Genomic DNA, 15,895 nt, shown 5'->3' with positions numbered 1-15,895 from the left:
TTGTCCTTATTTCAGAGATCCCAAACCAAGGCGCACAGCGGTCAGGTAACTGGCCCAAGTTCACCCAGCCAGTGGCAAGTCAGGATTTGCATCTGGGAGAGCCTGGCTCAGGACTTGAGCCCTTACCCACCATGCGGACTGGCTGCCAGGGGGAGGGACCCCTGCTGGCTGCTGTCTTTCATCTATACCTCAAGGATCTGGTTGCTGAGGTCGCATCTCTGTAGCACTTCCAGTCCTGGGGTAGGTAGATGCCCCTAGGACCTATCTCCACCCTCCCCTGCCCCCCAGCAACTCAGAGGCAGGCTGAAATGTTCCAAAGGCAGCTTTCTCCAACATGAGGGAGAAACTAGTGGAAAATAAACGAGGAGAAATCCCGCAGGCGTGTTTCCAAGCTTAGCCCTCGTCCTGAGAAAGTGACTTGCGGCAGCGGTGAACGGTCTTGTCCCTGGGACTGCCACCTTTCAGTTTTGCAGGCATTCCCCCACACTTGGTCCCTCCCTGCTCTCGGGGACTCTTTCCAGGTAGACTGTCCCCAAAGATGCAGCCCCATTCAGGGACATCCTCCTCCTGTCCAGAACACCCTTTCCCGGGCCAACAGCACAGCCTGGCTGGGACGTCTCCTTTCTAGCTTCTCTTGTAGGGCAGGTGTGTGCTGGCCCAGTAGACGCCTTGTGCTTAAGTCAGATCAGGGATTTCTATCTTCCTAGCCTGGCATCATGTATCCTCCACACGCACTTGGGCTCCGGGGTCGGCACGGCACAATCCGGTGTCACGGTGTGGGTGTCAGTCCTGCCCAAAACCAGCCCTCAGATACAGGCGGGCAGTCTCCTTTATGCTCTGTGTGGTGTTCAGAACAGCGCTGAACACAAATCAAACTCACTGCCGCCCAGCCAGTGCCGACTCACAGCAAACCTATAGGACAGGGTGGAACTGCCCTGTGAGTTTCTGAGACTGTAGCTCTCTATGGAAGTAGAAAGCCCTGTCTTTCTCCTGTGGAGTGGCTGTAATGAGCAGCCCAATGAGTAACCACTATACCACCAGGACTCAGAGGTCCCCCAAACAACTGGAGAGCATGACATTTGGGGACTCCAACTAGGAATATTTTACCTCGTCTTTTCTGGCTTCAGATGGTTACTCATGTCCTAACGCTTGGGGCAGAATCAGCATCCCTCCATGCATGCACACGCAGTACTGGCAGCGTTCTGGCCGAAGTGAGCCGGTCACTGTGGCTGGACAGTCTCTGTGGCCCCAGCTTCCCAGAACTCCATCTCACCTTCCCACCACATCTCTTCATCTGCTCCGGCTCCTGGAATCCCTTTCTTACCTTTGCTTAGAGCCCTCCCCTCAGGGACTGATGGTTTTCCAGTAAGTCGGCCTGAGCATGTTTGGGAAGCCAGTTATCACGAGGAGGAGGAGGAGGAGGAGGCAGCAATGTGTTCTCAGGACCGATGCTCTCTAGTTTCCAGTCCTGGGCGGCACTTTTGCTCAGTTTTGCATCTAAGCCCTGCAGCTCTGCTGAGCGCTCCCGGATGCTCACAGTATCTCTGTCCGGCAGCTTGTTAGTTCGGCTCTTCTTGCTTTCTCCTTATTTGTATGAGAAAGAACAAATGCTCGTCATGTGCAAGTCTCTCCTTCCCGTAACCCTCACAACAAGCCTGGGCCGGAGGAACAAGCTTGAACCATCTAAGATGGCATTTTTTGGGTCAACCAACAAGGGTCAGATATCAGCAATGGCGTCTTTTCGACCTCTCAATACCAAGGAGAGGAGACAGGCGGGGGCGCCCACTCCAGTAAAGAACCACAGTCTCAGAAACGCACAGGGGCAGTTCTGTCCTGTCCCAGTGGGTACCTGACTCAGAATCGGCTCGAAGGCAGTAAGTTTGTTCTGGTTTATACCAGGCAGAATCTGGCAGCACAGTGAGGCCAGGTCGCTTGCCTGAAGTCACACAGCTAGAAAGTGTCAGAGGTAGGATTCAAGCCCAGGGGGTCTGACTCCAGGTTCTGGCTCTTGACTCAGTACGTAGCTCAACGACCAGAGATCAAGGTGACCTGCTCACCCTTAGTCACAGCTGCAGGGTTTGCCAGAGGCCCCGGTGCAGACAGAGATGTGGATTTTCAGAGATCAGGGGGTCTTGTGACCATGCTCTGCTGGGCTTCCTGAGGCCCTGAATGGTGCTCCAGTGGTTCAGACTCACCACCGAGGCCCCCACACAGCAAAAGAAGCCCGGTTGGACCCCCAAAGTGTGTTATCTGAGGTGGCAGAGGGTCTTGTTATCAACGAGCATTGCTCCAGGAGGAGCTCTAATTAGCTACAGATGCTGAGCCCCCTGGGCAGCTGGACCTCAGCGTGCCCTTGCCTGCAGGCTGGCCCTCTGCATAGCCCTCCCCAGACTGGCCCCCTGATTGTGTGGGGAGAGGAGAAAAGCCGCAGAGCGGGCTGGCCCACTCCACTGACAGCCGACACCCATCTCCCTACCCCACACTGTGGCCGGGCCAAGGACACGAGGGAGGGTGAAACAAAGCCCGCGAGGCTGTACCCTGTGGTCTTCCTGGAGCAAACCCCATCCTTCCTCCTCCTGTCCCCAAGCCCAAGATTAGAGACCCAGTTAAAGCCAGACCAGGGGTCTCAGGGCGTGACCCTGCCCCTGCTGGAGCGAGGTGGGCCATGTGCTGTGGGTGCTTCCTGGGTTAGATGCTGGGGTCTGTGGTCTGAGACAGGGGCAGGGCCCCTCCCTGGGAGGCCGTTCTTGATGAGCTCCACTGGCTTGTGTGTGCTTTGTTTGCCATGTGTGTGTGTGTGTGTGTGTGTGTGTGTGTGTGTGTGTGTGATCATCTCATGAGGCTCTCTGTGCGTGTGCACGTGTACTGACTTTGCTCGTGTGCGTCTGAGGGGTCTTCTGGGAACCCCAGTGAACACGTGCCTGCTTCCTGAGGTCCATTGACAGATTGGGGCGCACATGTCATGGGAGGAGCAGTGTGAGGAGCGTCCACTGGGGGCTTGGCCTGAGGTGCTGAGCGGGCAGGCTGGGCTGCCCGAGCTGCTGACAAGCCTCGGCTGGTGTTGGCACAGCCCTCCTCGGGGGCACTCATCTGTGTCTGGAGGCGGCTTTAATTCTCCCGATAAATGCCCTGTCACTTGAAATCGAGATTGTGTCTGCAGCCGGGCCGGGACAGCCAGGTTCATTTATCATCTGGAATCTTGAGCGAGATCCATCCTCCCCTTTATGACCCTTTCGGCTACGCTTCCCTGAGCTGCTAATTTCTCTCCATTCCTCCCAATTAGCTGTAGATTAATGGCCATTCTGGTCAGATCCTCCGTCCCCGGAGAGCTGCCACGCTCTGCTCCCCTGAAGCTGTCCAATCTGCTGAGTCAGCGCCGCGCTCTCAGGGATATTGTGTCTGGGGATCTGGGGGCAGGGGGAAGGGGAGGGGTCCTCCACCTGGGTCAGCTGCTGTGGCCAGAGGGAATGGCACAAGCAGCCACATCACGAGGTGGCTGTGTCCTTCTGTCTGTCTGTGCACAGCTCAGTAAGTGAGCGGCTTTGACTGCACGCGGGGCCCTCCCCGTAGTGTTTTGGGTCAAGGGACGTGGTGGCCAGGAGGTGTGGGCCAGGGTGGGGTGGGCCCCAGTGAGCCCAAGGACGAGGCAGTGTGCGGGAGGCAGGGAAGGAGCAGCCTCTTCCTCCCTTACCTGAGCGTCTTCTGGAGGCTCACTCACCAACGCCCCTACTCTCCTCCCCTAGGTGCCTACCTGGTGCCCTACCTGGTGCTGCTGATCATCATCGGAATCCCCCTGTTCTTCCTGGAGCTGGCGGTGGGCCAGAGGATCCGCCGCGGCAGCATCGGCGTCTGGCACTACGTGTGCCCCCGCCTGGGGGGCATCGGCTTCTCCAGCTGCATAGTGAGCTACAGTGGGGGGCTGGTTCCATGGGGGGCAAAGGGGCTGTTCTTGGCTGCCTGGGAGGGGGACTTTTACAGACCAGAGGCCTGGGCTGGGCCAAGGGCAGGGAGGGGGCCCTCAGCTGGGATCCCAGGAAATGGGAAGCTGGCTACACTGCCTAAAACAGGAAGCCTCCTTTGAAGTGGGTGCTCAGCAGGAGAGCTGAGACACATTTCTGAGGCTCAGGGAGGCATATCAGGCTGAGCCAACCTGGGGACCTCTCACACAGCCACTGTACCCTGCAGCCCGGCCCCCTGCCCCTCCCTAAGGGCAGGCCCTTCCTTTTGCCTTGGTTAAAGTGCAGGTCCACTGGCTAGGCAAGGGGGTCAGGGAGAGGCGGCTCAGCCCTAGGGTCTCCTTGGCATTTTCTTTGCTTTAAACACACACACATACACACACACACACATACCAAACCAGAATTTTTTTTCAAAACTATATAAATTTTTTAAAAAACCACCTTATCGCCTTCAAAGTACTCTCAACTACACTTAGTACATTTGTCGAATCTGAGATTCCATTCTTGCTCGCCTAGCAGGGAAAAATTGCATACTACTATATAATGTTTTAGTAAAGCTGGTACAGCGTCCAGTGACAAGCCACACCCCAGGACGTACATTAATGAGACGAGGGCCACGGCCGCCTGTACACACTTCTGCATGAGTAGCTTTATTAACTGCTCAGGAAACTGGGGCCTTTCCTCGGACCTTGTGACAAGAATGGGGGTTCAGTCTGCTGATGCCATGTCTGCCTTGCGTGAAGAAGCCACCGTGGGGTGAGGTATTCCTCTCCCAGGGGGCCATTCTGCTCCCAGCCCCTACAATTTCAGGAGGAGCTTCCAGTTCAGGAGCGGACGTTGCTCCTTAGTTCCTCTGAGAGCCGCGGGCCAGGCGGGAGGCAGCCCCAGGCCGACCTTCAGGGCCAGGTGGACGGTCATCAAAGCCCCCAGCTTGGGTCCATCGTAATGATCCCCTGCAAGCCTGGGAAGGCACGGTCCCGGGAAAAGTGGCCCAAGTCCTGGTGAAGAAGGGGGCTGGGCTGGAGCACCCAGAGTTCAGCACAGTGACGCCTAATGATGAGGAAGAAGGAGCAGCAGAACTCAGGGTCCCAGAGGCGTAAAGAGAGTGCCGGTGTTCAAGTCCGCTCTGTAAAACCAAGTTCCAGAAGGACCACTTCGAAACGTGAGAAAGGGGACACTCTCCGCACACAGCCCCCTCCCCGCTGTTGCTCACGAACCTCCCTCTCCATCTCTTGCCCTGCTCCCTGCTCTGTGGGAGTGTGACTCTCCTGGGACCTTCCACGAACCCCGAGTGAGCTCATTGGAACTGCCCTCCTTTGAGACGCAGTGTGACGGTCACCTTGAAAGGACTCACTGCTGGGCTGTCCGATGACTTCCCGTTGGATGTATTCTCCTTCTTTCTGAGCACATCCCTGCACGCCCCACCACCACGTTCCCCCACTGAAGGTTTTGCCTCCTGATCAGACCTGGTGTGTGATTCCCGGAGGGTGGGGGGGGGAAGGGGGGAGCATTCACAGCAGCGACTGGGGGCGGCAGACTCTCCCTCAGGGGTTGCTGAGCTGCCTGTCTTCCCTGCCTCCCAGGGCTCAGGCTCTCCTGCGGTCTCTCTCTGTCCATGAGCAGAGTTAGGGAAGGCTCAGACAGGAGCCCTGTGGCCACCCAGGAAGGCAGTTGGAACAGTGGAGACAGGGTGATCCTGCTGGCCTTGGGTGGGGACTCCATGAGGGTCCCCGCTCCTCCCAGGGGGCCGCAGATGAAGCTTCCTCAGAAGTAGAGGCTGGGAACCTGAATGCCCATTAAGGAAAAAGCCCGAAGACACCCATGCTCACACCAGGAAGCCTTTCCTGGGAGGGGCCCATAATTCTCCCACAAGCCTGGCAGCAGAGCCCCCCTATGCAGCCTCAGGCTGAAAGTAGACGAGGATCTGTGGCAGCCTGCTGCCACTCAGGGCATCACCTCCCCAAGGGTCTAGGAGTACCAGTTTCCCTGGGGGTGTAGTGGCTATGCATTGAGATGCTAACCACAAGGTCAGCAGTTCAAATCCACCAGCTGCTCTGCAGGAGAAAGATGAGGCTTTCTGCTCCTGTAAAGAGTTAAGCCTCAGAAAACCACAGGGGGCAGTTCTACTCTGTCCTATAGGATTGCTGTGAGTCAGAATCAATTTGATAGCAACGAGTGTGGTTTTTTGGGGGGTGGGTGGGAACTTGGGGTGAACCCCCTTTGTCTGAGGGGAGCTAACTGTGCCCTGCTGGACTTTCAGTGGCTGATTTTTCAGAAGTATATCTTTGGGTTTGTCTTCAAGGTAGACTTGAACTACCACCCTTTTGGTTAGCAGCCAAGGGTGTAAACTGTTTGCACAGCCCAGGGACCCAACCAAGCCCCATGCCCCCCCTACTGGGGGTATATGCAGGAGTGTTCGTGAGCCTGGGAAGCGTCCAGTCAAAGATGAGGGTCCCCTCCCAGTCCCTGTAAGGCTTGCTGTGTGAGCATCAGCCCCTGCAGATGAGCCGGGGCTCAGCTCAGGAGTCTTCAGAAGGCTCTCCCCCGTCTTCAGCGGCGTCTCAGTGATGTGCAGTACGGCCCCTGGTGACACAAGGGGCCTCTAGCACCCACCAAGGATGCAGCACACCACTGTGCAGGAAACAATGCCTTGTTTCCCAGGAAGCCCTCACCCCCTCAGCCAGCGCCCATGCCCTCTCCTTCCAAATCACCCGCCCAGGATGGGGATTGCGCTTCCAAGCCTGCAGACTGATGGCCGCTGAGAAGCCAGACCGGAGCACTGACACCTCTCTAGAAGCAAAGGGAGGGAGAGCAGGGTCCTCAGAAGGGAGGACGTGGGAAGCCAATCAGAAATACCCAGACAGAAAATCTCAAAACCAGGTACCGGTCTGGGGTCCTATTTGCCAAGGGGCAGACTGCTGAGCCTCCCCAGCCCTGGAGGGCGTCTCTGCCCCAATCCTGAGTCTTCAGGAAATGCCGCGGGGGAAGTGCTTCCAAAAGTGCCTTTTGGAAGGATTTCAAACCGAATAGGATCGGCATGGTTAGAGTTTGTTGCTTGAAGGAGACACGTGTTCACCGGTGAGCATTTCTTTAGGAATCCCCTGAAGACCAGAGTAGTGGGCGGAGCCTCCGCGGCTCCCGGGGTTGCGGCTCCCCCACCCCACCCCAAGCTGCGCTGCACTGGGCTCCGCAGAGGGGAAGGGGTGGGGCTGCCCGCCGGCCTCCCCTCCACTGCTCGCCTCTGTCCGCAGGTCTGCCTCTTTGTCGGGCTGTACTATAATGTCATCATCGGGTGGAGCGTCTTCTATTTCTTCAAGTCCTTCCAGTACCCGCTGCCCTGGAGCGAATGTCCTGCTGTCAGGAATGGGACGGTCTCAGGCAAGTGTGAACCCCCACCCCACAAGGGGCCCCAGCAGCTTCTTTCCCAGCAAGGAGTGTGAGAGATTTAGGATGTTGACTGGGATGTCACCCATTTCCTGGGCCACTTTAGAGAAGCCACTTAACCTTTCTGAATCTCACTTATGCCCCCTGGCGAGGAAGACCTCCCTCTGGTGTATCCCAGCAGGATGCTTGTGGGAACTGAGTGAAAGAATGAGTGTGGGCAGCAGCCTGGAGATTCTAGCTCTGGTGTGTCAGCTGCCTTGTATAACTGACACCATCGTAGCCGTCCTACAGGGGCCAGGTTACTGCCCCACCTTGCAGATGGGAAAGCTGAGGTTCACGGGAGACCTTCCCACAGCCACCACCACCGTGTCATTGAAGACCTGGCCTGAGAATCCAGGTCTCCAGGCCCCAGCACAGGGTCCTTTCCAAGTAACGCTAAGGCCTGTTCATCCCAATGGGCGAGGCCTGGAGGGAGCGGTGGGTGAGGATCCCAGGAGCCCTGGGGTTCTGCTTGCATGAGCCCGGTCTGGCCAGCCCTTCCTGCGCCACTGAGGCCGGGCCCTGGCTGCCTTTCAGTGGTGGAGGCTGAGTGTGAGAAGAGCTCAGCCACCACCTACTTCTGGTACCGAGAGGCCCTGGACATTTCCAACTCCATCTCTGAGAGCGGGGGCCTCAACTGGAAGATGACGCTGTGCCTCCTCGTGGCCTGGAGCATCGTGGGCATGGCCGTCGTCAAGGGCATCCAGTCCTCAGGGAAGGTGAGTGGGGGGTACCCACACCCGCATGGCAGAGGGTCTGAGAATGAGGGGTGGGCTCTGCTGGGGGGTGGCTCAGGGTACAGACGCTGGCTCCCAGCGAGGGGCCCAGACAATGGTGCTCTAGGAGTGGAGCAAGCGGGTGCCTCCAGGGACCTAGCTGCCCCGATGCCCTGCTGCCTCTGCGCTCAGCAGACGTTGCAGGAAAGGGAAACCAGGAGCGTGGGCCCAGGGACAGCTGGCTGGAATCTAGACTCTGCATCCTGGGCTGCAGGGTGCAAGCCAGCAGCCTGTCATGGCTACAGCCAAAGCGATACTCAAGCCAGCATGTCTTGTGCAGGAAGGGCCTTGGGGATGTTGGGGGCTGCTCTGTACGTGTCTGATGGTGGGCTGTGGTCTTCTGCTCAATCAGGGTCCCTTCTTACCCATCACATACTGGTGTTCATCGAGTGCCAGGGCTGCAAAGGGCATTGAGATCCTCCTGAAGGTCAACTCGCTCCTTTTATGAATGAGGAAAGTGAGACCCAGAGAGGAAAAGCTGCCTGACTCAGGCCACACAGCCACTCAGAGCTGGGGCCAGAACCCTGGCCATCAGTCTGAGCCCCCAAGGTCCTTAACCAGACCTGAGAGAGAAAGCGAGAAGACTCAGGGACCCCCGACTGGCTGGCACTGATGGCATGTGATAGGCACTGTCGCATGCATGAACACGTGCGGCGTCCTTACAGCAACCGGGCGAGTCAGGAATATTACCCATTTTACAGACAAGGGAAAGGTGGTCTTGGAGGGGAGGCACACTGAGCTTAAGTAAGGAGCCCGGGGCCACGTGGCTGGTACATGGTCGAGGCTGGATCAGAACTCAAGCAGTCACACTCACTCCCCTGCTTCCTGCTGGAACTGCCCTCCCGGGGATTCGTTTCCTCAAAGCTAGCGTTCTCTGGGCTTGCCCTCTGCGTGAGGTCTGCATCAGGCACAGGGGGTAGGGAGATGCACATGGTGCCGGCTACAGTTACAGAGGCCAGGACCTTCTGCTGAATCTGTGGTTTTTGTGTGTGTGCATGCTGGGAATCTGCCTATGTAACCTCCCAAAGGTCTTTTGTTGAAGGAGTTCTAAGGACAGGGAGAAGCTTTGGGGGCACACCCCCCCCCATACCCCCGGGGGTAGGGATAGACAGACAGCAGGCATGGAAAATGAGAAGGGAGAACAAAGGGTTCCCTCACCCCTTGGTGGCTCTGAAGCCTGGGGGGTGAACTCCCAGGCCAGCCTCCCAAGTCTTTGAAAGGAGAACACCAGCCCAGGCCCAGCCCAGGCCGACGCCAGCGTGGCCCTGCGCCTGCCTCCACCTCGGCTGAAAGCCAGGCATGTCGTGGTTTGGCCCAGGGCCTGGGGTGCCAGGTCTCTGCCTCTCCTGCCATCAGAGGAGGCTCGTGGGGCCCAGCTGTGATGAGGGTGGGTGCCTGCTGCGGGAGGGGCTCAGGCCCACAGTGTGTCCCTGCCCTCTCTGCAGGTGATGTACTTCAGCTCCCTCTTCCCCTACGTCGTGCTGGCCTGCTTCCTGGTGCGGGGGCTGCTGCTGCGAGGGGCCATCGACGGCATCCTACACATGTTCACCCCCAAGGTATGTGGCTCGGGACCCGGCTGCCCCCACCAGATGGCAAACTGGCCAGCTGCAGGGAGGAGGTGACAGCTGAGAGGAGCCTGAGGGAGCAGGCAGGACTTGGATGGGAGGCAACAGGGAACCGGATGGGGGAGCACATGGTGGGGGAGGGCACTGGGCCTGTGTGGCCCAGGGCAGTGGGCAGTGTGGGGGCTTCGTCGAGTGGCTCCCTGACAGCACCACAGGAGGGAAGATGTCTGAGACAAAAGCCCGTCCCGGAATCCCAGGTAATTCCCTGCACGGGGCAAGGAGCTTACTGCTGCCAAGAGATGGCCACTCAGGCGGACAGTGATGGGAACCACGTCACATCCTTTCACGTCTGTCTCCCCTTGGACTCAGCGGGGAGGACAGAGCAGGATCAGGCTCACAGTCGGGTGGCAGCAGAGGTGTGGGCGTGGTGAAGAGGAGCACCCAGGTGTCCTCATGTGGGCTCGCCAACGTGTGGCCTTGCCTCTCTGGGACCTTCAGACCACAGGCCGGCTGGAGCCGCTAAGGAGTCAGTTTCCGTTGCAGACTGGCATGCCCATCAAGGTGCCCCTGAGCAGGGAACATGAGCCACCTCAGCTAGCCAGGCTGCGAAGCCCACCTCCAAATGCCTACCGAAGAGTAAGCAGCCAGGGCCCGGCCGTTAGGGCAGGGGTCGGCAAGTCAGCTCCAGGCCCTCCCCCTTGACAACTTGCACGTGTGTTCTTGGACACACACGCACGTGACCGTTGGCACAGGGTGACACTGGCAGAGGCGCATAGATCTGCCGGGGTTTCCACGCCCCCCTCCTCCCCTCTTCTCCGGTCTTCCACTGTGATGTTGCGGGGAGGAGAGGGGGGGCACCAGCAGGGCATCATCCACCCCACAGTCACCAGACACGGCACACATGGTGATCGCCCTGGGCTCTCTTGGATGAAACATCTAAGCTTTCCAGAGGAGCCGCCACACAGGCCCGCTTGATGAAGCCCTGGGTGAATTTCTGCGGGCATGAACGTGCATCCTGAGCTGGGTAACCAGCCCGTCTCGGGTCGTTAAGAAGGAAAAATAAGGCAAAGCACACAGGAGCCTAGCTCTCCGAGGGTGAAAATGGCCATGGAAAGAAGGCCCGGAATGGCTTCAACCATGATTTCCAGACTCACGGTCAATGAATGTGTGCACCTGGGTTTCTCTCTTTCTTACTAACGTTATGAGGTGACGTCTATTTAGAAGGGTGGCAACACCCCTTGGTCTCCCCTGGCCTGTGGTGGGGTTGTGTACACGGTACCAGAGGCCCCAAGTCAGTGGAACGGATTGGCTTCCCGTCTGGGCCTACACAGTACTGCTCTCCACTCGATCCAGACCCTCTATAAAACCTTGCAAATGTGAAATATTTCAGGCCACGAACACATGTAGGGATAACGTAACAAGCACCCGTTCAAGTGATGGCGTAGCTTCATCGCCTTCCCACCGCAAAGGGAACCCTACCCTGAATTTAGAGTTTGTCCTGCTGAAAACAGAACACAGAAAAAAAACCCAAACAAACTGCTCACTGCTGACTCACAGGGACCCTAGCATGCAGGGTGGAACTGCCCCTGTGGGTTGTCTGAGACTGGAACTCTTTACTGGAGTAGGAAGCCTTGCCTTTTCCCCGAGGAGTCCCTGGCAGTTCTGAACTGCCGATCCTGCAGCTAGTGGCCCCACGTGTGACCACTATGCCACGAGGGCCCCTTTTAAACGTCTGCGTCAGAAATGTTCCAGGCGACAGGACCTGCAGGGAGACAGCCACAGGAAGCGATGACTGCATGGTCGAGATACCGTGGCCTACCCACCAGCACCTTCCACGGGTCAGCAGCTCACATGAATGACTGGTGGGCAGGCTGCTTGAAATGCTGGCACGATGCTGTTCTCTCTATCCGACTCCTAACCCGGGTCAGTGTGGGGCACAGGCAAGCCATCCTGCGATCTGTTCACCATGACACTGCAGGTCATGGTCAGCCGTTTAACCACCCAAGCTTCCTATCAAAACGATCACTGTCCATGCCTCTCAACTCGACAACTCCCTTTTGAGGCATTGACCTCCCGAGCATTGGCTGGAGTAGCAGGAGATTGAAAGTCACTCAGGTGACCATCCGCCATTGAGCCATTCGCTTCACAGACCATCGCAGATGCCCAGCAGGTGTGGGAGGGCTATTCCGGGCCCTGGGACCGAGCAGTGAGCCAAGCAGGCTCACAGCCTAGCCCTGGTCACGCTTACGTTCCAGTAGGAGGCTGTAGGCTATGTAGGACCAAAATTGCTGACAGGTGCTGCTAAGGTCAAAACCAAAGCAGAACAAGAAGGACAGCAGGTCGGAGAGGAGAGGGGCTGCAGGCTTCGAGTGTGACCCAGGAAGCCCCCGCCAAGACGGCGACGTTCGGATGATGACGTGAAGGGGGAGAGGGGGCAGGCCATTTGGATGTTTGCAGATCGCCCATTCATCCCAAACAGACTGAACAGGTACAGAGCCAAAAAAAAGAAACAACACCATCTATCGACACAGGGCGTATTATTCGGATGCAGCAAGGCGCGGAGGCTTGGCTGTGCTGCGGCAGGCAAGGTGAGCCCAGCAAGCAGGAGGCCGAGGCGGGGAGCCAGCTCTGAGCCCACATGTACTGCCCGGCTCCATTTGAATGAAGTGCCCAGAAGCCATAAATCCCGAGAGACAGGCCGTGCCAGGTTGTGGGACAGATGCAGAGTCCTGGGCACGGGGGTCTTGGGGGGTGAGGAACAGCTCTAACGTTGATGGTAGGGACAGCATAACTCTGTGAATAATGCAAAAACCGCCTCGAATTACTCAACGTTTAAAAAACCAAAGTCACGATCCCCAAAGCAGCAGAACGTGCTGGTGGAAGGGGAAGACGAGCCCAGCGCTGAGTCAACAATAGGGGTAGAATTCACCAGCCACGTGGCAGAGGGGGTCTGATCTGGGAGTGCCACTCGATCCTGGGATGCTCAGGAGGGCGACTGGGGGTACGCTGCTGGGTGGGGACGGGCTGTGGAGACATGGTCACTACAGAGTAGTAATAAGCACAGGTAAGCTCATGCTGACTTAGCTGACTGGGTACTCTGGCCTTGTGAGAGAATGGCCTGTGAACAGCCTCTCCCGCTGCCTTGTCTCCCTGTTCGCAGCCGAGAGCGGGTGAGAGGAGGGCGTGGGTTGGAAGCGGAGATGATGCTGGTGTGAAATCATCAAGTCAGAGACCTGGGGGATGCGTGGGCCGACCCTCAGCAGGACATCCTTCCCCAGGTCCGGCCCTCCTGACCACATGTCCAGAGTGGGCGAGATGGCATCGTAGCATCCTCTCTGCCAAGGAGCATGCCGGCAGCTTTTCTCTGATACGGGTTTTTTCCCCTCTCGCTTTTTTCGGGCAGTCCGTGGAACATTCCACATTCTTCTCTCACCCCACCATCCCAACACATCCATCCTCTTCGGTCTTTCTTATTCATGGTCCTTTCCTCATGCACCTGCGCGGTGATTGAAGACACAGTGGCTTGGGTCAGGCTCACCCTGGGTCTCAGAGCCACGCCCTTGCCCTCTCTCCCTTGGAAGAGGTCTCGGGCAGCCGATTCGCCCGAGGCATTACTTGATTTGATTTCTTACCCGCTGCTCCCATGGGCACTGATTGTGGATCTACGTAAAATGAAATCACAAACAGCTTTCGTCTGCTAACGCTGCTCATTGGTCTCCGTGTGAGGAGCGTGGCTTTCCTCAGGTAGAGCTGTGATGCATAGTGAAGGCCGGCTGTTCGGATGCACTCGAAGGTCCCTGAGAGGCTGGAGTGTTGAAACCCCTGTGGAGCAGTTCTAGTTTATACCCGTGGGGGTCACCATGAATCCGATCAACTTAATGACCATGAAAATATAACCACTTACCCGTCTTCCTGTCTGCCCGTCCTCCCATCCACCTGCCGTCTCCTACCCAGATGTCCCTCCAACATCACGGCTTCTCAGTGCCTTTGCCAGTCTGGTGCGGGTGGGAGCAGCCTAGCCTGAGCTGTGCAGGTGGTGTGGACCCTTCTAGGGTCTCCACTAGCAAATGTTCCCAGCCTACGGGCCACCCTGGTGCCAGCATCAAGGGTGTGCGTTCAGGGTCAGAAAGGAGAAGCGGGGTCTGTGCAGGTTCTAAAGTCGCAGGTGCAGAGCTTGGTGGTGAACCCCCTGCCCCCCCAGTTAGGGCGAGTGCTTTGCAGCCAGGGGATGAGGCAGCGGCGGGGTGGGGGTGGGGTGGGTGGGCTCTAGAATCCACCCATCTGGGCCAGCAGCTGGCGGCGGCAATGAAACAGTTCTGGAGTGGGCCAGCTCCTTGACCTCACCAGTCCTTGGTGTCCTCAGCCACAGGGCGGGGTGCGCCGTGGTACCCCCGCCCCCAGGCTGTCAGGAGAGCAGTCGGACTGCGCACGATGAGTGGAGCGCACGCGACAGGCCCTGGCTATTATTATCCTAGTCCCCGTCAAGGTGACACTGTTCTTGGGTAATGGGAGCCATCTGGTGTCTCCTGGCCCATCTGCCTCTGCACCGCTGGAGCTGCAGCAGCGCTGGGACACAGGGGCGGGAGTGTCTGTCCCCTGCCGCTCACAGGGGCCCGCTTGCTGTGTATTGACTTAAAGGGGATCTTTGTGAGTCAAATGCCCAGAACCAGGGCTTCATGCCAGAATCTCCACTCCAGGTGCGCTGAATCACAAGCTGCAATTTTCTTGAAGCAGTTTTACTGGTATACAACTCACAGATCATACAATGTGTTCTTTCAATCATATTAAGAAGACTTGTGCAATCGTCAACACAATCAATTTCAGAACATTTTCTTCTCATACTCGTAGGTTGGCTCGCCATTTCATCCCCCACCCCCTCCATCCCCTGCCATGGCCCTTGGTCATTATTCATCCAGTTACTGTCTCGATAGCGTCACCTGTCCTGGATTTCATATACAGAAATTCAGACAGAACACAAACAGGAAGCAAGCAAGCAACAAAAGTCACCACGACTAGACAAAACAGAGAACCCTCAATGGCAAAAGCAAGCAGAAAATACTTTAAAAAACTGAAGCAATGTTTAAAAGGCTCCAAGGGAATATCAAATGATAAGATATTACCCTTCAACCTAACCACACCTGCCCAATTGACTTTACAGCGCTCGCTGTCTGACAGCAAGCCTACACATCCCTCAACCGTAGCCCAAGGGAATGGATTCACTGGAGGTTTAATCCATGCGGGGACCCTGCAAATGGACGTTGGGCTTCCACGATACCATTCCCTCATTGGAATCTGCACTTTATTACTTACCATCCTTGGATCCCACAGGCCGGTGCACGGCTCCTCATAGACTTAATTGATGCCCCACATGGATGTCTGCTTGTTGGAAGACAAGCCTTCAAGGCCCCAGATGCTATTCTTTCTGATCACCGGACACCGTCTGGCTTCTTCATCGCACATTGCAATAGCCCCCATATCTTCTGTGATCTCTTCAGGAGGGTGAATTTCGAGTAGGGCCCTGGCTTAAAAACGAAGTGATCTTAATTGTGAGCCCCCAATCCATTCATATATATGGTTTATATATATTTCTGGTTCACTTTAGACCTAGCATTATCATTTTATGATACAGAATGTTAGACATCACCCCCCACCGCCAGGGCACACAATCTACATTTGGACATAATCGTGTGTGAACCACCTGGGGGTCTTGTTTAAGGCTCCCTGGTGGTGCTGTGGCTTGGGGGTTGGGCTGCTAACCGAAAGGTCAGAGGTTTAAAGCCACCAGCCGCTCCAAGGGAGAAAGAGAGGCTGTTGGCTCCTGTACAGATTTCTAGTCTCAGAAACCCCATGGCGGGGCACTGTAAATCAGAATTGGATTGGGTTGGGAATTACGTTACTCAGTAATTCTGGGTGGGAAATGGACGTTCTCCGCAGGGGGCGGGGAGGGCAGTTGACCCAGAATGAAGGGGTTTAAAACACCTCATTCCCTGGGTGAGGAAGTGACTCCGTCATCTCAGCCAGGAAGTAGCCGGAAGCTTCCATCACTGCCTCAGAGCAGGCACCTCAGGGAGGGAAGTCTGTTTCCCACCTGCCCCCTGGTGGCCACATCCGGATGTCTGCAGGGAGGCTCGCAAGTTCGTGCTCTGTGGACCCCCTGCTCAGGATCCTGCTGAGA

The 15,895-nt window shown here is 57.0% G+C and overlaps 1 protein-coding gene across 2 annotated transcripts in view; it reads left to right on the top strand.

Annotated features, from left to right (window-relative positions):
* Nucleotides 1–15,895, top strand: part of SLC6A17 (solute carrier family 6 member 17) — a 71,106-nt gene that overhangs the window by 31,092 nt on the left and 24,119 nt on the right. For both annotated transcript variants that reach the window (XM_004699205.4, XM_045292019.1), the window contains exons 3-6: nt 3,744–3,901; nt 7,208–7,334; nt 7,917–8,098; nt 9,601–9,711. In XM_004699205.4, the coding sequence (XP_004699262.1) occupies nt 3,744–3,901; nt 7,208–7,334; nt 7,917–8,098; nt 9,601–9,711 (578 nt within the window). The remainder of the gene's footprint in view (nt 1–3,743; nt 3,902–7,207; nt 7,335–7,916; nt 8,099–9,600; nt 9,712–15,895) is intronic.

This window comes from Echinops telfairi, unplaced genomic scaffold (assembly GCF_000313985.2).
Source record: "Echinops telfairi isolate 266 unplaced genomic scaffold, ASM31398v2 ScPeMD7_443;HRSCAF=831, whole genome shotgun sequence".
Lineage (NCBI taxonomy): Eukaryota > Metazoa > Chordata > Mammalia > Afrosoricida > Tenrecidae > Echinops > Echinops telfairi.
Note: the sequence above shows the minus strand (reverse complement) of the source record. Positions and strands in the feature narration are given on the sequence as shown.